Source organism: Ischnura elegans, chromosome X, assembly GCF_921293095.1.
Source record: "Ischnura elegans chromosome X, ioIscEleg1.1, whole genome shotgun sequence".
Taxonomy (NCBI): Eukaryota; Metazoa; Arthropoda; class Insecta; order Odonata; family Coenagrionidae; genus Ischnura; species Ischnura elegans.
In genome coordinates, this window is record NC_060259.1 from 45,781,276 (window position 1) to 45,803,331 (window position 22,056).

The following is a 22,056-nucleotide window of genomic DNA, read 5'->3' on the forward strand; positions in this document are numbered from 1 at the left end:
AGGTTTTACATTCAAGGTGACGGTGTACCAAATTTTATCCTTTGTTCAAGAGTTAATCCTCGTCATTGTTCAGGGTATATTGAGTGTCGAACGTTTCATTAACTGCATAACGCCGCAACAAAACTTAAAGACCCCCTTCGTTTTACAAATGTCATTGCATCTCCTCCGCTCTTCCCCGGGGCCGATTAATCCTGCAGGGAACAGAACGCCGCAGGAAATGGCACAAGGAGGGTGTTTCATGCGAGTTTATTTGGCTCGGAGTCGTTTTCGACCCCCCTGCCATACTCCTCCCGCGTTCGGCAATCAGATCCGACCTCCGACCCAACAACACGGCCGACCAGCCCCCCCTTTCTCCCCATAGATATTCGCCCGGCCAGAGCCATAAATTCGCATCCGGGTGCGATCCCGTGGACCCACTCCCGAAAAGCGCCGCTCCCCCATCGTGCTGCACCCCCCCCCCCCCCGACCGCTCCCCCACCGCTCGCACCCGGCAACCGAGGCTCCCCCTCTCCACCCCAACAGCCCATCCACCCTTCCTGAGCATATTCACAGCGCGCCCAACAATTAGCCTGCCCTTTTTAAAGCGGGGAGCAAAAAATGTACCGCATCACTACCGACTGAAAACCTCCTACTATTGTTTGATCAAGCGGAAATCACATGATGCTCTGTTTCTATTTTTTTTTCACTCGACTCGTTTGAAAAACGTGGAAGTGTAATAGGAGTAATGGTTGGCGGGTAACTTGGTCTTCGCGGCCGCGGAAGCTGCTCTGAGTTGGGGTAACGTTTGGCGAACACGGGTGTTTTTGGTTGTTGCCGAGAAAATCGACGTGCTGAATCGATGGGTGGTCTAGTTCTGTTTTTTTTTGTTTTCTGGAAGAGGCAAGCGACAGCGTAGGTCAGATCTGTCCTGATTGAAAGTTTATCAGAGCTGGGATTAGTCTGTTGTTCTCGAAAGTTGCTAATATTTTGACTAATACTTCTAGACAAAATATTTTTCTCAAATTAATCTCCTGACAGTATTCAAGCAGGGAATGAGCTGCTATAGAAAACTATCCTCCACCATCGAGATTTCAACCCGGGGTATCGGGATGGAAAACCAACCCAGCAGCTTGTTCCCCGGTCTTAATTCGCGTCTCTTGTTTGGATAGCGGGATTTAATTATATAGGGCACAATAGTCTCATGGGTTGAGCGTATTGCTATGAATCTTAGGACCCCGAGTTAAACTCCAGTTAATTCCTCTCACAAATCTCGCGGAAAAATTTTCTGGTTTCCGGGTATTCCTTCCAACTTTCGAATGCTTCAAAAGTAGAAATGGACCTAACGTCTCTGAATTCCTGAAGTTCTCTGAACGCTGGCCTAATATATGGTTAATTCTGCCCTCTGATGTCGAAATTTTCTTTCACGGATAAAAAAAATCTTGGTAAAATTGTGGCTTTTCCTTTAATACAAGGTGGTTAATACTGTCTCTGCAAATTTAAAGACGGCTTGTGGAAACATCTGGTGTTATTTTAAGGGATAACGTCAGTTAGACGATACATCTCAATTCTTATCAGTTTCTTATTGGGAAAAATTCCGCGAATGATGGGTGAAGTATACAAATGGATTGTTTAAAACTGTGTAGTTTGAACCCGTTTCTGTCATTGCATTATTTCCAAATATCCAGGACTAGAAATTAGGGGATTGAATTGAATTTATTGCAGAAGAATTTAGTGCTTCTAATGTTGTTTGATGCTCTCAGACACGATGGAGTGTACAAGTGTGAACACTGAATTTTCGACGTCGGCACGTAGAACATCCTTCGTGAGACGACGAAGTTTGTAGGAGGTGACGAGGATCAGGTCTTGAAATCAACGCTGAAAAATTAGAAAACAATTTATCCTTTGTTAATTGCATCCGCCATTGCCATTTCCTCGGTTCCAAACGACGATTCACGCTATTTTATGGATATTTTCTAATTCTGCGTTGATTCCCTGGGAACTCTGAGACAAATCCTTCATGTCTGTGTCATCCGTAGCTGGAATTTGAAGGCTTTAAATGTAACACTTAGCTAATGGATGGTATGAAGAGGTGTGAAGTTGATTCCAGAAATTAAAGTATTTATCCCGTTTTCATGGTCGCGCTGGGACGCTTACACTATGGAATGTAATTGCGATTACGAGGCTCACTCCACATCGTGTAATTTCTGGGAAATATCTCACGAATCGTTGTGATTGAAACCTGATTTGGAGTATGGCTTCCTGGAATCATGGTGATTAGAGATTAGAGTGCAAGCTTCAAATTCCCTGAAGTCACCACTACAGTTAACTGTATGACGTTAACCGAATGGGGATACATTTTCCGAGAAATGCATGTGAATTAAATCAAATTCAAGGGTAAGAAACATTTTGCATTTGACGGAAAGGAAAGAATGATTTCAGGGAAAGAATAGCTATTAATGTTAATTTTCGAATTTCGGATGTTTGAATTTCTAGATCGTTACAGCTATTGTATATGAGTATGAGTTTGTTCAATGCTTCCCAAAGATCGAATCCTTCGTATCCCGTTAATTTGTTTTTCAGGAATTAGGGATAAAGTTTATTTCCCATCTCTCCATTCTGCAGTTCGTCACTTTGTTAAGTAAATTGTTTTTAGTCACGTTTTTCTATTTGTTGTTCTTTACTTTTTCTTTTACTCATTTCATTTGGGCATGTGGCAGATATTTAGTCGTTTCTTTTAAAGCTAATAATTTAAGACTCTGAAAGTGATGTTATTGACAGTCTTAGTGAGATGCGGTTCCTGATATTTCTCAAGTTGGATGATATTAAATTCTTCTAGCGTCGCTATTAATTTTATATTCCTTATCCAATCCTATTTTTTCGGAATTTTCCCAGAAAATTCGAGTGAGTGCCTAGTGTAATTCAAAGGCAAACCTATCGCAGAGAGTTGATAGACTTTTAAACTACATTAAAACATGCAATTAGAGACGGTTATGTCCGTTATTTGCATAGGTTAATCAGAAATTGCTGCTTATAGGCGGTTATTAAAAATATTGAAATTGAAAGGTTATGGTGGCCAGATACCAGCTTGAAAGAGTAGTTAGCGGTGTGACGTTGAACACTCCTTGCTGTGACACTATGGTTTGTTATCGTAGGACCGTTTAAAAAACTGTGAAGGTGGCTCCATCCTCGGGGTAGAAATTCGTAACAAGCATTTAACCTCGGCGATGGAAATATTTACCTTTTTAATACCCAATGAGAGTAGGGTGCACACAGGTTATTGCAGGCGAAATATGAATTTCAGTGATTTAATTAAAATTTTGTATTATAAAATAGTTACATACATTGAAGTACAAATTGAAAATATATAATATTTTATGATTCACGCTACTTGTCAATCCGCCCGTTAAGTGCGGGTTTTGAGTAGTTACGAAATCATTTGTTGCTCCTCAAAATGCCACACACAGCGCTACGACTCTTTCAATGCATGAATTTTTTAAAATTCGTTAAATAATTCATACACATGAATGTTTTGGACAGACGTCTCTTTAACTAACATTGGAGCAGGTGATGAAATATTTAGAACTTGGTTTGGCATCGGAAATCGATTGAAATGAATGGGTAATACTGTAGGTCGGTAGTATAAAATACCCTTATTTTTATCCAAATCTCAAGAACACTGGTTGAGTATCATAAGAAAGATTATAGTTTGCAACGTATCAGGGATAAATAGTTCCTTGTTTGCCTGTGAATCGGTAGATTTATCCAGGTCTATTATTATTCATTCCTGTTAACTAAGATAGCTGTCGTTTATGTATTATTTGCAATTTTTTCCATGAAAAAGTGATTGAATTCAAATATTGCGTAATATTGAATGAAGCAACCTGCAGGGAGAACGGCAATTGTCGGTCTCGAATTACATAAGACAGGTTATCGTGGATGCGAATTGAAGACGTGCGTGAATTAGATATGATAAGGCAAGGTAAAAGGAGAATTAATTTACAAGGCTGCGTCAAATCAATTAGGGGATTGATGACCCATGACTGTGAATGAAGTTGAGAAAGTATGAATAGCCATATTTTACTATTATTTTTATTTTATTCTTGGAAAAATACTATGCGTAACTTCCCCTTTTAAAATTAATCATTGAATAGAATGGCTATAAGAGCTGGTTTTAATGCACTTGAACTTTTCATTTCAAAAGCTAAGTTATAGCTAAGGATATGCTCGTATGAAGTATGAACTGTCTGAAATTCGTATTTTATTTTGTTGAAGCTAAAATTCCCGATTTTTATTCCTGTTCATTTTTGGAGTAGTTGTATTCAGGATGAAATTTTATTAGTTTTAGGTGTAATCCTGCATTATAGATGATAATTCATTAATATTTTCGCCCAGGTTAATTTTTAAGCACCCGGTTTGACCATGTTGTATATTTTAACGGACATTTTTAGCTGTAAAGTCTCATTTCTGGGTTTAATATTGTTTAACCCATGCATTTATTATGAGTGTTTATTTAAGTTAATACGTGAAATGCTGTACCACATCCACCACACTTGTACGTTTTTACTTAAATCACCGTCATTTTATTGTTCCTAATGAATAATGGTTCGTTGCAGCAATTCCAGCTTCTTTAATTTTCGTGATAAATTTCTGCCTATGTGGAATTAGCATTTGAATATGGTAAACGGAAATATTTTTTCTCTACGTTACTCATTTGATGACATTTTGTTTTTAATCGTTAAAGGTTTGCACGAGTAAGTAAATAAAGCTTTAAAATCCTCTTTGTTTCCCTATAGATGCACTATAAATATGTTGTACATATTTGTACCTTCAATAATGAAATATTGATTTACTGGCAAGTCCTCAGGAAAAAAATCACAGCAACCACAACTATGTGTGAGTCATCAGCTTCAAAAATCGACGTAAGTTCAATGAAGTAAAAGCGGAAACTCGAATTTTCAAAGGTAATTATTAAGATAGGTTCTTAGTGATACTAAAAGTGTCATATTGTACATGGAGAATACAGGAAAAGGGCTCGGATAGACGTAAGTCTGTTTGGTGAAGTATAGACAGGGATTGGTAATCGCACTTTTTGTCAGTATTGATTTCAGTTCTGTTCCTGACATCGGCTTTCGAATCATATGCCAGTGTTTATGTATTTTATAATTACTTAATATTCAATATCAATTGTTTTTCTGCGTTCAAACGAGAAGTTTCGAGTATTTGACGTCAAGATTTCTCAAGAAATAATCGGATCCTTAAAAAATATACCCATTAATTATTTTATATTTCCTAAAAAACCCTAGGTGTGTATTGAATGACTCCCTTTAAAAAAAAAGAGTAAGCTCAAAATTTGGGAGATAGATGCAGATCCAAAATCTACACCTGTGTTTCTCAAAGTCATTCCTTCCATAATTTCTAGAGCTCGCTGGTCTTGATTTCTATATTGTTTGTTGGAGGACCTGTGTCATAGTGGTGCGGTGGTATCATTTTGATTTATGCCGCAGTCAAATGAATGTAGGATGGAAACAGTAACGGATACAGAAATAACTCAAAGGGGGGCGCAAAAGATATCTTGAGCTACCTATAATTTTTTCGTAATGAAAAATAATCAAGTTACGTTCAAATATTTAGAAATGTTTATTTAAACTGATTGTACACGCATACAAAACAATGCCATCATATGATATAAAAAATTAAAATGGTAATTCTACAATATTCGGCTATCCGGATGGCCCCGCAATGGGGGGGGGGAGGCGACCCCTCGCCCCCCATATGTACCCGATAAAGATGCGGGGATGGCGGCAGTTTTTTGAACTGAACTTTTTATGCCTCTGTTTGTTGAAAGAATTTTCGGACTAGAAGGAGAGCGCTGAAAATTTTCTGGAAATGATTCTGCTATGCATGAAACTATACGTTTTGCAAGCTAATCACATCAACTTAAATTGATTCATCTTCAGTTAAGACACTGGTTTAGAGTTTGTGTGATTAATTTTTCTCATCGCTCTTCATTTCATTTTGGGGCTCTTACTACGGGGGTTTATTTTATGCTTGCTGGGCGCTAGCGTCGAAGGCTTCATGCATTCTGCTTTATTCATTGATTGAACTTGCTTAATAGGTTAGAGGTGGATTTAAATGCATTCCTGGATATCAAGGCATTGAAAAAAGAGTGGCGTTTAAAAATAGCTGATCTTATTTACGGACAAGTGTATCCGGCGGAACGGAAATAATTTCAATAAGTTAAGACTTAGCGACACTACCTATCGATATAATCTGAAAGCATCTATAGCAATCCGATATGTGTGTAGTGATTGGCTTTCAATCAATGCAAAATTATCACTCATTGGTCATTTACCAAGCGTCAAAGTTCCGTTCCACTTCAATAGTGTAGATGATGGTCATAAATGGAACAGTATCCGTTGCATATTCATTTACACATGATTGTGAATAAATTTGTGAGACTCTTTTCGTTGGGTAAATAGCGATTTTGCGATTCTGGCATTCATTTTCAAGGTACGGTGCGGTTTTCGAGTTTGTTTTTGCAGGAATTATTTTTTTTACCGCTGCCGTTTTGTCTACGGTTCCTGTTCTAAGCTTAGAACTTATAAAATTGAGCGCCGAATATCCGAGACTCTCTCTGTAATAACTCTGGTGAAAAATATAGTGTGGAAATCAGGAAATATATTGATGATTTCCCGCACAGTCATTTTCGTTGTGAACATCAGTACTGTTCAATCACCTACGAGATATTTGCATTTCAACTGTGAAATATTAGCTGCTAAACATACGTCTCATGAAAAATGTCTGAATAGTTAATACTTAGCCCATTTCTTGGCATGAATAGCCACTGCAGCCATCACGCCACGGATTTTTCATCTGATAGACCCGTGATAACAAATCCTCTGTAAAATTCTTAATCATTAGCCTGGTACCTTGCATAGTTGACAACAGATACCTAACTGCAAAATTTTAGTCGCACGTGTGGAGAGTGTGTGCCAATCAATACTCTCTTCGCTGTGATTTGCAATCACTGTCCACGTGTACGAATTGAGTGCAATAGTCAGCTGATTTAGCAATCAACTACGACGTGGAACTCAGAAAAATACCTCGTTTCTAGAGGTGGATACGTAAATAACTCCATGGGAATTAGGTTACCTCGACGAATGCAACACGAGTAGGTGTCTAGGTTACAGTGCTGTTCATCTACATCTATGACATACCGTGCAAACCACCACCAGGGTGTGTGGCACGACGTGATTCCACTCCACATTCCAGGATTCATTCTAGACTTAATTTGAAACGCGCTCGCTTGCAGGACGAAGGACAAGCACACAGAACAACGAAACGCGGTCAGACAAGAAACCAGGAAATAACTAAGGATACGAACCTGCTACTATGCAAATAAAACTATTACTGCTACTAAAACCATTACTGCTGTCACGTTGGTAGCCCATGAACATAAACGCAATCGAGGAAGATTCATCGGCCATCGAGATTAATTGATCACCGGCAGTAATCGATCAGCAAACAAGTCATGTACCATCGATAATCTTAACCACAAATATTATTAAAAGAAGATCCTCAAATCGGCCTGTAAATGTGTGTTCACCCACCGCGCATTTAAATGGGTTTACGGAAGTCGCCACTCTTATCGCTGACGGAAAAATTGATCCGAGTTTCACGGGGACATTAGGCATCATTAGGAGTGTTAACCGAAATTATGTACATGATGATGTGATCCGTGATATTCATGACTTTTCGATGCTATTCCTTGCAACTTCAAACAATTTTTTGCAAAATATTGGAAAATAGTTGATCGGATTGCTCTCATCACCGCGGCGCGGACATTTTTGAAAGCCTATTAAAATGCTATCGAATTTGCAGCAGAAATCAGCCTTCTAAGGGATGGAATTGGGCCTCCTCTATGCTTTCCCCTGGATCTAAACATCGCGGTGGTATATTTATAACGGAAATCGATTAGCAAATTCGGTCGTCACACGAGCCTGTTTACTATGTCGAGGATGGGTTCCAGCTACCTTGACCGTGATGCCAGGAGTTCCTTCTCACCCAGGCCTATAGATTGTGCTCAGGCCCCCCAAAGAAACCCCCCCCCCCCCGTTGCGTCACTGGCGGCCACTGGTAGCGTCGCCTATGCCATTCGGTACCAGCCGCACGAAATCCAATTCGTTCCTGATTTCCGGTTTTCGCTTACTTTGTAATAGAAGAAGGTTCACTAACTGTGTCTTAGAGGAGAAATGTGAGAGAGAAAGGTACATCGGCCATTGAGATTCATTTATCAATGGCAGTAATCGATCATAAAATAAGTAGTGTACCATAGATAAACTAATATACCATTTTGGTCGGGCATTTTGATTGAAAATCGATTAGCAAAATCGGTCGCCGCTTACTTACTATATTGATAATAGGATGGGGTTCTAACTCCCTTGACCGTATTGGCCGGAGTTCGTTCTCAACCAGAATCGCCCCCCGAAGAAACACGCCCCAATTGCGTCACTGGCCGCCGCCACCGGCAGCATCGCCTATGCCATTCCGTACCAGCCGCACGAAATCCACTCCGTTGCTGATTTCCGGTTTTCGCTGCCTGCGTGACTCGGCCATATCCGTGCCGCCCTCCGGCCACCCCTCGCAATCGATCCCCCTGGACGTCCGTGCACACTGCAAGTGCTGGGATTCGACTCCATGCACTGCCTTCATCTCCCTCCTTCGCCTTCCCTCGCTCAACCTAATCACTTTGCCTCGTGGCAGATACTCGCTCATGTCCACGTCCGTCAGCTCCGGAACGACTGGGTCATAGGGCCACGGGTGAACAAGAGTTTGTTTCCTAGGATTTAAACCAAGAATATTAGAAAAGAGGATCCTCAAGTGGGCCTCTAATGGTGTTGTCAACCACCGCGCATTTCAATAGGTTTATAAAAGTTGCCTCTCGCGTCAGTGACTGACAAAGTGATCCGAGGGATGTTAACAGAAATTTATGAATGTTATGGTTGTGATCTATGAACTTCATTACTTTTCAATGCTATTCCTCGTAATTAAAAAAATCTATACTGCAAAATATTTGAGAAAAAAGTGGATCGAATTGTACTCGTCACCTCACCACGGACATTTTTGAAAACCAATTTAAATGCGACCGAAGTGGCAATTGAAATCAGCCTCCTATGGCTTGGAATTGGGCTTCCTTTATGCAGTCCCCTTGATCTAAACCTTTTGTACCGAACGTTCACTCATTGTGGGTTCGTTTGTACTTTGCTTGAATTTTATAATCGGGGAATGTAGTTTACAGTGGTCTTCTTTTTGGCAGCACGTGCGTAGTTACGGCCATATGCTCTAATGGCTGATATTTATGGTTTAGTGCCATAGTTTTGACGACGAAATGTATGCGCAATGCAATGCGGCTTCATTTCTACCTCAAATTTGAGCAACTATGGACTACTGCTTAATTCTTATTCAAACTGACTGAGGCAGGCTATATGTAGTGGAAAGAATACATATTAAATGAAGAAATGCACTTTTTTCTACAAGTTTTACTTTGGTACTACGTGTCTCAACCGCTTCGTCATCTTCCGGCACATTCATTGATGAATGGTCTGTGAGCCCTGTATTTGCTACTCAGAGATGGAAGAGGTGGGAAGGAATAATTAGGATTGAGGAGCGGTGATGTAGTTATTGAAAGGACGGACGCTTGGGAAATGGAATGTCGAGGATTGGGGGGTGACACAGAAACGTTTGCTAATTCAACAGGCTACTGTTTCCTCTCTGCACAATTTCCGGTCTTTCTGAAATTAGTAGTAATTAAAATACTAGGAGCGTTTTTAAGTAACTTCCGTTTTGAAATATATAAAAAACCAGTAAATTTTTTGTAACAATTTTATTTTTACATAAAAGTCCACACTTTAAACTATATTTCCAGATAATTTCCGTTGATATTAAGTCACTTATCGTCTTGAACAACATGCTTTTGTATACGGCCGTCATAGAAAATTGCCGCGTGAGTTGACAACCATTGAGTTTGATCGGATGCATGTTGACCCATGTTTTCGGACTGGAAAGGGACATGTTTTGTGCTTGAGCATCTTTTGCCTGATGTTGACTCAATTAATGCTGTGTGATATTGTAAGAACTTAACAAACTGCGCCATGCAATTGAGAAGAAAAGACGGGGAATGGTGAGTAAAGGCATTGTTTTTCTCCATGGCAATGCCCGTCCACATGCAGCCGATCGAAATCAAAATCTCATTGCATCATTATGTTGGGAACAATTTGATCATCGACCATGCGGCCCCAACCTAGTACCAAGGGACTTTACGTTTTTTTAAACCTGAAGACACCTTGGTGTTCGGCTCCATGACGAGGATTACTTATTTTTGAAGGCATTACCTATTTTTGGGTTATACATTGCTATTTTATTATTATTTTTTGGTTATACATGTGAATTATTCACGGTCTTGCTAAAAAGCTATAAAAGATGTAAAAGGAAAGAAATATGTCGCTATGGAAAGGGTAGCGGACTAGAGAAAGGAATGGACAGCTGTCTCGAACCAATCTTAGGATTGATGACTAATGATGATGATACCTTTTAAAACCACGCGCTAGAATTTTCACATTTAGCGATAGAAAGTTTAAGATACAGAGTGAGATGCTGAAAGAATTCATTCATACTCTGCGGATGACGTAAGACTTAGTCTTCGTAATTCCCGTGATCTCTTTCAGAAATACCCGTTTGTAAACACGAAAAATCAATATGCCGGGATAATCATATTCTTTCTGAGTACTCGGGATTTGAACCCGGGCCCCCAATCAGATGCGAAAACATGTTTAACGACCCTCATTTGTGCATGGGAATATTTACAGTGCTTATATTCTACAGGGAAAAAGTAATTCTCCTGCGCCGTGATACGAACCCGTATACCCCGATATCCAGTCGATTTTATCAGACCGAGGCATCACTTCTTTATTTGTAGGCAATTTTATTTGGAAATGTGTTGACAATGTGACCGGACGAGATGTTCTGGACTGCTGAGCATATCATGTGACAAGCAGTCGAAGTCGTGCGCTCGGCGCCACAGCCGGAGAGCAAAGCCCGAACTTTGGACACTAGAGGCAGTGGCGCAGCGAGGGGGGTTATGGGGAATAACCCCCTTCCAGAACCGAAAGAAAATTAAGTTTAATCCATTTTACTTAGTACTTATAGAAGAGTGTAAGGATTAATAAAATATCCCTCAGAAAGCCATAAAACTCACCATTTTGAATCAATTATCTTAAAAATTCTCGGGGGGAGAGTCCCCGCACCTCCCGCTCATCCTGGCGAGTATACTACACATCTCAGGTCTAGTTGCGCCTAAAACCGGCCCTAGCCTTAATTTATAGCTGCGTCCCTGACTAGAGGTGTTCACTTTAGACCAATTTAAGCATACCGGCACTAGCCATGGTGATAAATTTACGGAGTTTTTATCCGGGTTCGAATCCCGGTGAAGACGAATGATTATTTTCCTCTGTAAAATTTTCGCTCAGTTTTTGCATTGCGGTTGACTCCGTGAATTTATCACCTTGGCTAGTCCGGGTCTATGGAATTGAACATTAAGAGTATTGAAAGAAAATCAAATCCCCTCTTGAAATATGTTTTCTGTAATTTACCTTTTATCCAGTGGTTCGAATATTGGATGTTACATGAGTCTCCTTATTTTGCAGGTAAAAGCTTCACGCTGACCATCACCGTGAGCACAGTGCCTCCGCAAGTGGCGACGTACAACAAGGCCATTAAGGTGACCGTGGATGGACCCAGGGAACCTCGAAGTAAGACCAGTAAGTGCAATTTACTCGAAGGAATAGCCGGAGAGTTAGTGAATACTGAAAGACGATGCATTTCGATTTATAAAATTCATGACTAAAGCGTTGTTCCCTTTATACTTATAGCCATCATCGAAACTTATAGAAATATTTTTTATTTTAAATCTATATTGCGTTATATTTGATCACAATTGAGTGGCGACTGAGGGAAACGCGACAAAATTCGCATGAGGTGTTTGTAAACCCTAATTGGTGTGTTCTTGATGGACTATAATCCTCACAATTCCCACTGGTTTGTGGAAATCGTGAATTTGGTGTGATCATCGTGACCAGTGTTTTTAACTATTCTATCGGCGTTTTTAATTATCTCTCTTTAAGTGATCAAGTGGCGTTATTTGTATCCACGGATAAATTTACAAGAAATGGATACAAACGGGATCGAATCGTATGGTAAAGATTTTTTATGATCAAATTCAGCACAGTCCGCTAATTCCTCCCACAAAACTGGTCGGGACATTTTTTTATGACCGGTTCTCCGGTGTTTTGTGTCTCAGAATAGTTTTTGTAGCATTTTAGTCGGAGTTTATGTATTGCACATTCATTTAAACAGTATGAGGGCTTTTAAATAAGATTGTATGCTTTTCCGCTTATCGTAGTTTTAATAAGTTTTAATGTTCCGCTTTTGGGTCTCCACCATAGTTAGAAATTGCACTGCTGCCAAATTCTCGGGAATAAACTCGTTTTTCATCATCATGGCTGCTGATAATGAGGTACGAGACATGCCTGGAAACGTTGGGAACACAACTTCCGACTCCGCTGGAGACTCAAGAAGCTTATGATAGATGTGGTCATATTTTGTCGTGCTTAATCTCTACATTTCTTACAGGTACTTGTTAATTTTCTTAAATGGTATCACCTTAAATTGTCGATATAGTTGCGGTCTTGGTCCCATGACCAACTACGGGATTAGGTTCCTATTCTTTTCTCTCACATCGTGGGAAGGAAGTGATGGCGATTGAAATCGTCAACGTGGAAATCGTGAATTTGGTGTAATCATCGTGACCCGCGTTTTTCACAAATCTATCTTCAAGTGCGTGATTAATAATGTCTCTTAAAAGTTGATTAAATCAGTAAAATTTTTCATGTTGTGGGGATGGTATGGAAATGAGAAACTATGTCCTGTGTGTGTCATGGATTGCAAGTATCGTGATTCATCCAAGCAAAGTGTCTTTAGAAAGTTTCGTAGTTCATGCATAGTTAAGCCCACGAATCTTAGCCAAGTCTAGAGATGGCCAGTGCCGGTCCGCAGTTAGTAAGGTGCCATAGCTGAAGTAATGTATTAAGTTGAATTTCTCTTTGAGGCAATTACTTAGTTTTCCTCTGCAAGGGCCCCACGGATTGTGTTAATGGCGTATATTGCTTTAATTTTCTACAACTTTAATTTTATTACAATTTGTTTCATAATAATTTCCTATTAGTGTATACTTATTGTATTTTGCAAAGGTTTTTTATTCACATAATTTTAATTTATTTTATTTACTATATAATGACACATATTACGATGATGAATCATAGATTGGCTGCTTTTGTTTAAAACTATTTTGTAAAACGTACTGCCGAGCATTGTCTTATTTTCATTGAATGGCAACCCCTACAAAAGATTGTATCTTCTAGCGTGCCTAGTTTCACTTATTATGTAGTTATCCAGGTGTAATTTTTGGGCAGTGAAATACATATCTGTATTGTTATTATTATTTTTATATAGTGAAGTAAATGGCGTTTTGCTATTATTAATAAATCCATTAAAAAGAATCACTTCCTCAGGAGTGATCGTAGCGGACCGAAAGTGTCGATGCCTCGAGTCCGTAGGCGTTCGAATTGCATTTGTTACAATCGTCCCGATAGTGTGGAAGGTAACGTAAATGTATGGATTTTATCGAGTACCAATCTATCGCACATGCTGTGAAGATGATGTGGAAACTAGACTCAATATCTTCTGTGTGTCCTTGCGTTGCAAGTATCTTGATTCATCCAAAAAGCTATCTTTGGAAATTTTCTCAATTCATGCACAAACTAATCGTTATAAGTCCTTCAGAAGAAAATCTATTGGGATATGTTAAGTGGATTGTGTTTTCCATTCCCTTGGAACAAATTTGAGATTGATTGTTGTTACTCTAATTTAAATAAAACATCATAATTTTTATGAATATATATTATTGTGAAATCTATCTTAGAATTAGGGATCATCATATTTGCGTCTCGTAATGAGCTTGGCCGACCTCTTCGTCTATGAGTTTTCCTAAATGCAAACAAGATTATATGCGAAGAAAATAATGACATTAATCCTGAGTGATATTACAAATTCAATTGTCTAAAACTACCTAGCAATAAGGGCTTATTTGAGATGAGCATGAGTAAACAAATTGAGTAGGTAACTGAGAGAGAAACCAAAATCCTATGTTTACGTGTTGTATTTTGCATTTAAAATAGCTGGTAAATGGATCTTTTTTTACTCAAGCCAAGCAGGCGTTTTCAAAAATCCGGATTTAACATTTTCCACTGGGTGAAAGACTGGAATGTGAATGAATGTGATATTTGTAGTTTTGTTTTAATCACTGGCCTAAAAATTAAGGGAGTTTTAAAAATGAATAGGAGAGGTGCGATCCAAAATATTCATTTCAAAGTTATTTCTATTTTTCCGATATTTAGCCTTGTATCCCATGTTGCTGTATATAAAAGTCTTTGTATTTTTAATTCTATGAAAAGCATCTTGGCTGTTTTTTTTAAGATAAAGCATAATAATTTTTTCCATCTGAGACGCAGAGTCTCTGGTTCTTGGATTATGATGGTGATTGTTAATCATTGATTGAAATTGTAACCTTTAAATATAATCTTGTCAGACTTTCCATGAATTACAATACTCACCATTTGTTTCTACCTTTAGCACTTAAATGAAAGCTCTACTGCCCCGAAAAAGTATTTCGGTGTAGTAAATTGATACAATCACCTTAGGTTTGCTTACTATTCCGGGGTAAAATCCCATCACTTTCACCACATATCGTCTTCTGGTAAATGCTAAATAAAGTCGTACTAACCCCGTAATTCCTTTGGTAGAACTAACTATCAGAACAGAAATAAAATTGTATGTCACAGCATATTACAAACCAATACGAATAACAGGCAGTGTGATTAACATAGCGGGGTACAAATCCGTATCATTTAGAGAGACAGGGGCGCATCTAGGAATTAAGGCTAGGGGGGTTTTAGGGTAACTAATGCTTACGGGTGTGGGGGTATTGCATACCCACCAGGGTAAGAAGGAGTTGCGGGGGCCCTCCTCCAGAAATATTTTAAGAATAATGGCTCAAAATGGCGAGTTTTACGGCTTTCTAGGGGATATTTAAAAAAATCCTAACACTATTCTATAAGTAATACTGATCCAAATAAGTAAAATGGATTAAACTTAAAAATTTCTCTGAGCTCTGGGGGGGTTTATCCCCAAAACCCCCCCCTCGCTAAGCCACTGTAAAGAGAAGTTGTAATGACTGTTTTTGCTTTGTCAGTCCGGTGATTATCGGCAGTTTCTTGTCTGACTGATTCCGGGAATTCATCAGAGAATATCATGTGAAGGCCAAGAAACATCCGTTACCTTAGACGACTACTAATTCACAGAAAAACTTTTTTAGCGAAAAGATGACCTAATTATGTACACTCCTCTCTACAGATTAAGGTCATTTTTTGCTGAATAAATGCCTAAACGAATTTAAAGGAGTTATTTACTTGATGCCGCGGTAATTTGGCCAGAAGATATGACCGGTGAATGGACTTATCATTTTATAATGCTCGCATAATCATAGCCTACTCTACATGAGCAGCGCTCATGATCCTTCATCCCAAGCTCCATTATTTTCTACCGCGCCCTAGATGGCAATCGCTATTGCATTCTCAATCCGGTGGTTATCGACAGTTTCTTGTATAACTTATTACGCGTCATCAGGGTATGTAATTCGAAGGTCAAGAAACGTCCGTTACCTTAGACCACTGCTTATTCACCGAGAGACTGTATTTTTAGTGAAAAGATGGCTCAAGTATTTCATTTCTTCTCTACAGAATAGAATCACTGTTTTGCTGTAAAGATGTTTCACCGAATTTTAAGGAGTTATTTGCTTTAGTGGTAATTAAATCTGAATATGAGAAAGTGAATGACTTTCCCATATTTTAACCCTTGCATTATCTTATCCTAATCTACACCAGCAGCGCTCTTGATCCTTGTGTCGAAGCTCCATTATTTTCTTTCCCGCCTTTAGAAGCCACTCGTTTTCGTACCCATCTATCCTCAGCCGCACCCTAACCCCACCCACGCTCGGCCGCTCCTCGGCGCATCTTGCGAGGACATCCTCGACTTGATTCGCCGAGGAGCGAGCAGCTAAGGAGGCGGCTGGCGAAGTCAAGGTGGGCGGCGAATGCCTTTGACAGAAGCGTCAGGAAGGGGGGTCGAACCCCCCTGTCCCTTTGAAGGAGGGAAAAACCAGTGCTTTCCTAAATATCCGCGTGCAATTCGACACTCGGTGGTTTTTTGCTCGGGTGCGCAGGATGGGGTCTGCGCCTCAGCGGCGCGGCGCCTAACCCCCCTCTTCCTTCTCCTCGGCTCCATCCCCGGCCGCCCCTTGGCGCGATCGACCGGGGAACCCCTTCGCCGCCCCCGCGGCCTCTCCTCAAGACACTCCCCACCCACTTAATCCCCGCCTCCCGCCGGGAAGGAGAGGATCCCGCGCTCGAGGCTGATTGGTGCTCGGCGGCCGAGAGGAAGCCGCGCCACTCGAGCTCATTGGTCGGCTGAGCGGGGCGTTGAGGAGCGGATCACGAATGGCGGGCGACTTCCGCGCTGTGACGTCACTCTTCGCGCCTTAATTGCGGGTCCAATTTTTGCGACCCTCATTATCCACGATTTCGGCCAATTTCGAGGCCACTCGCCGCCTTAAGAACCCTTCTCCCCCGTCTTCCCTCTTCCACCAGAGACTAAAACCAGGGTAAGCGGTACCCCGTCTCCCATAGGCTAGCCACCCTGTCTTGGCGAGCCTGAATTGAGCTATCAGATATCCACGTAATTTCGTACAGTACGGAATGCACCCGCTTCACAGTGGTCAGCAATTTTAGTGCATTTGTGTGCGTGCATAGTATTGAGCACGCCGCACCCCTACTATCTTCCTATTTTTTTAGGGCCTGAGTTCTGTAATGAATGCGGCATAAGCATATGAACTGAATATGTTGCATTCTCATTAACTTCTTGCTCTCTCAGTAATAAATACATCTTGATATGTAAATGGAATTTTGAATTTAAATTTTGGAAACTCGACGAGCTTTTATTGGAACAATTTTATCTGTGGCCTCAAAAGGAAAAATAAACATTTTTTCTTTTATGTGAACTCGTAGTAATTACATTCCTCTTTAAATTTCCCAGTGCATTTATTGTAAATTCTTCATCCATCCATAACGATATTATTTCATGTTAACTGAGGAAATTAGTTTGATCTGCTTATTTTCCGATTTGCTTTAGTTGAATTATTGTAAAAAGGCAATGCTCTAAAATTTTACCAACCCATATAGTACACATGATAGTTCAAAATTTATTACTTTAATTTATAAAAAATTTTTAAAGTTCACCAATGTATTTTCCTCGGAAAAATTCTTAGAACTGCTTGAAAAAACAAAATGTGATGGCATTACTGTTGGCGCATAATAGGTAGGAGGCGACCGAAAGCTAACTCTAACGAAAGCTGCTCTTTACGAATGGCACCAAAAGAACCACGGCTTAACGTCCCATGTGACGGAAATTTGTTGTACTTAAAGTAACCTTCACAAAACACTTGAACAGGGATGGGGCAGTTCCTGAATAATCTCTGTGACCGCCTAGATTTAAACCTGTGCCCGATGGGAAGCAACACTCTAATGAAAAAAGCCAATCCTTCGCCCAAACTTGAACCCCTACTGCCGTTAGGAACAGATTTGAACATTAATAGCATCTGATGAGTATATGCACATTAAAATGGTGGACAAAAATAATTTTATGTTGTAAGTTTTTGATGAAAAAAATCTAAGAGTAACAAGATAAATAAAATTACAATAAAATTTTTATCATCGTTATTATCAAAGAAGTCGGTTAAAGTTTGATAATTTCAGCTTAATATAATGAAGTCTAATTATAGGCAAAGATTTTTGAGGAGTCATATTCACGGCATCAGTCTATGTTCACTTCGGTAGTTTTCGAATGTAGCGTGACTAAAATCTATCATAACTGCGACTCATTGGTTGACTCAGTAACTAATCACTTGAAAGTCATCAAGTGCTAAGTTGTAAATGTGCGGAATGCAGAATTTACTCGCCCAGTTACGGGGAATGGTATTGGTCCCTAGTCCATCCGCAATTGTACCTAAAATTTTAACTGTCGGAATGCTACACTTCGAGAAATAATATGGTGGAGTTTTTAAGAGTTCTTGTTTGGTCTTGCACTTTTTTGGAACAACTCTCTTCTCTAAAAAATTTCAAAAATACCCTCAAGTTTTAGAGGAGATAAAAAAGAGAAGTGTTTCAGTTTAGCTCTCAAATTCAAGCCAAAGTCAAATTTTATTCATACATCTCTAATTTTCCTGAGTTTTCCGAAGAGCGGGAAGAAGGATGTTTTTGTTGTTACATAGATATATATTTCAATATGAGGGTGCTATATCCTCGATTACGGGTTTCTCAATTATATTTTTGTTCGTAAATATGAATTTTTATTGTCTTTATTCTTTAGTGGTCGGAAAAAATCTTTTTTATGGTAACTTGAAAGTATGCTCGTTTCTAAGACACTTGAGTGAATATTTGTTGATGACGTCAGGGTCAAGTTCGGAAAGTTTGATTGTGACATAACTGCAATTAACAAAAATTGTACCTGAATGCATTATATTAAACACAACTGGCTTAGTCGAAGCGTAACCTGGTGATGTCTTCTGTGGAGAGTCTAGTCGTTCTAAATTTTAAATATTGCTATTGGTGTTTTCATAAAATAGTACTTTTTATTTTCACCGAGATTCACTGTACCTACTTAATTACCATGGATTTTCGTAATCGTTTGTTGGGGAAAAGTAATTGTACAATCAGGTATTTATTTTCCATAGGGTGCCGTAATGCTTCAACCCTTTCTAACCCAGAGCCGCATCTGGTAGAAATAAAATTTCAAATCTTCTCATTTCAAAAATGTAAAAATGTTCTGCTTATTCATAATAAATTGTGACAGCTATATATTTCACCGTTAGAATATACAGAACAAAAGAGAAAGTTTTATTTTAATATTTCCTGGATGGAGATAAAATTTTTTATATTTTTGATGATATTTAAAATCAACATTGGGTTATAATGGGTTAACCTCTTGAATTTCAATAAAGAAATTTTGGTTTTTGTAGTATTTTCTGGATGTAAATATGATCGTATGAAATTCCCTCTGTTTGCATTTTTCTGAAGATGATATATTTTGTGCGCAATTCGTAGTATACTCTGATCTGTGTTATATTCATTGAGTCGTGGTTTGACATAAATTTAAGTCTAAATAAGTCGTGGTTAATCTGCATATCGAGTTCAATAACTTATTAAAATAATCTGGAGAAAATTTCCAAGTATTGTGTATGTTGAGCAAATTCTGCTCCACATGTTTGATTTTGGCATTTTTATGGCATGTGAGCGTGTAGCAAGAACGGTTCATCATAAAATTCATCATAGCTGTGTTACTATATATGTTATATAACTCTTATATAATTAAGTTTAATGTTTGATGTGAAAATAATTTTTTGATTTCATTTTTACCTTTTCTAAAGTGCATTTATGGATTTTGCCCGCTAATGGTTGGATGTAACTATGGAGAAGTAAATAAAAACATTTACATGATAATTATTAGCGATTAAGACTTGAGAAATCATTAGCAGCGTGGTCCTTTATGGTCAAAGATTGAATGTGTGCCAGTAATTGAATCTCCGAGCATGATTTCTTGACATAATCAAGATGACTATTAATGATGAATGAAAGTTGAAATTGAAGTCAACTATTGAGAAATTATCTTAAGCTAAACTGAGTGGCACACTGTCTGAGAAATTGTGTCCCAAACAAAGAACTTTAATTCATAATTATACGATATAGGACAAAACATTCAATATCTATGACCTAATGTTCTTTCTTACTGATCGGGTGGCTGAGACTTCTTCCTGTAAGAAACACTGAGGTTATGTTTTTGTGAGCGACGGTCAAGGGAGTGGTACATTATACTGATCTTGGAGTCTAAGGATTGGTGAAGTAAATGAATTCGTAGACGTTTTGATTTTGCAATTTCAACCTTTTCGACAGGCAACACCTTCCCCTGGTTGTCAGTTTTAAGGTTAATCGGGGGTGTCAGGAATGCGTCACCTGGCCTCAAGAATGGCAGGCTTCAGTTCCGTTTACAGATATTTGAGTATAAATATCTGGGTGCAATAACACGCATCCCATTATCTGTGATACTCTTATTTACCATATGTATTTTTAATTTTATGATGACTTAAAGCACTATTGAGCGATAGATAAGAGAGTAGATGGGGAGAAGTCACTTATATCACTTGAGGGATAGATTTTTCTTTAAGTTTTTGAGTACGTTCGATTTTTATGATTTTCATGTTGGGTTTGTAGTACTCTAAATAAAATAAATAAACCTATCTAATGAACGTGTGATTGTTATTTGCTTACTTTCGTCTGAAATGTTGGGCAGAAAAGACTACGTCCTACGCTCAAACGTCGGGTAGCCGGAGTTCTCTTTGAGCGTCGAAAAACTTCACTCCACTTACTCACAATTTCAATGTTCCAAGATTTATTTTGGAATTTGGATCCTCCCAGCAGAAGAATATGCAGAAGGGATTGCGTTGAAAATTAATGGAATATAGAAATAGGGAAGGTTTTTTGAGCCATCGCCTCAGGATAATAGGTCCCAAGGGACTGTGCTTTCTCTTATGCGAAATCCAAGTCACCACGATGCCCCAATCCCGTTGGTGTGTCTGCTCTTTTCCGAGATCCATTTTTTGATACTGTCTCTACGCCTTCCCCATCCTCTTGACCCCCGGACAACTTTGCTTTGCCCAGACTATATTTATCAGAAATTCCGATAGTCTCCCTTGTGGCAGTGTATTGTCTCCTCATTTCCATATTCGAGAAAGCTATCTCACTATATTTTCGACGATGTAGTTCACCAATCTGGTTTATTATGGAAGTCTCTGATTGGAACTTGCTCAGGCTGTTCTTCGTATGTCATATGTAATTGGATCGAAAAAAATGTATTAGAAAGATTTCCAAATATTTGCGATAGCTTTTTCACAAGTTTGAAATATTGCCACGGTATCGTTTTTGCCGCGGTACATTTTTTTCAATAAAGTTTGGTTTTGATGTTTTCTCCCCAAGTTCTACTAATGATTTTTCTCCGGTGACTATCCTATACATCCAACCTAGTCTTGTGTGGGATAATGTTCGAAAATTATTAGCTGCCAAATAGTTAATTAATACAGCTTTGGATCATCTTGAATGTTTGACATTAACATTCCTTGATATTTTGATCTGAGCTTGAGACATTATGGATCTTAAATATTATACGTTTTTCCCCCGGAAAGTTCTAATCAAGCATTAAATGAGGCATAATCGTGTGGTATTTCACCCATGGATATATTATAATGTTATACTGGTAAAAAAATCCTCGGAATCCAAAAAAATCTCCTTTAAGCATGGTGGGAAAAACTAGCATCTGAAGTTCTCGGACCGGAAAATTTGTGTTTAATCACGTTTAGTCCACTCAAAGCGGGAAGAACTAACGAAAGGTAAATGAATTGTATGCGATAGATGATTTATGTCGTATATGAATACCCTATCCATAAATGATTTCATATCTTTCAGTTACTGGATAATGAGACCGTGGGACCGTTTAATCAACATGTAATACCTAATAAAATTCAATCGGCTGTCAATTAAATTAGTACTCACCGACTATTTTTGAGGGAGTCAAAAGAATTTATGAGTTACTATTAATGAATTAAAGACTATTTCTTGTGAATCAATCTGCCTTAATGGAATTCATCTTTGCTTCTCTCTCTAAATTGCTCTTGCTAGCGCTTTGAACTGAAGTGGGCGCCCTGAATATCCCCCGATTTCTGCATTCGTACTTGTTCATGTAAGATATTCGTAAATGGAAAACTTCTTCATTTAAAAGTATCATGAAAGACCAACCTAATCG

General features: G+C 38.9%; 1 protein-coding gene across 1 annotated transcript in view; it reads left to right on the forward strand.

The window, feature by feature from the left end:
• The window catches only part of LOC124171145, a 130,706-nt gene extending 114,086 nt beyond the window's left edge, over positions 1–16,620 (forward strand). Inside the window, exons 6-7 of the mRNA XM_046550282.1 lie at positions 11,682–11,795; positions 16,373–16,620. Of these exons, the coding sequence (XP_046406238.1) occupies positions 11,682–11,795; positions 16,373–16,620 (362 nt within the window). The remainder of the gene's footprint in view (positions 1–11,681; positions 11,796–16,372) is intronic.
• The last annotated feature ends 5,436 nt before the right edge of the window (positions 16,621–22,056 follow it).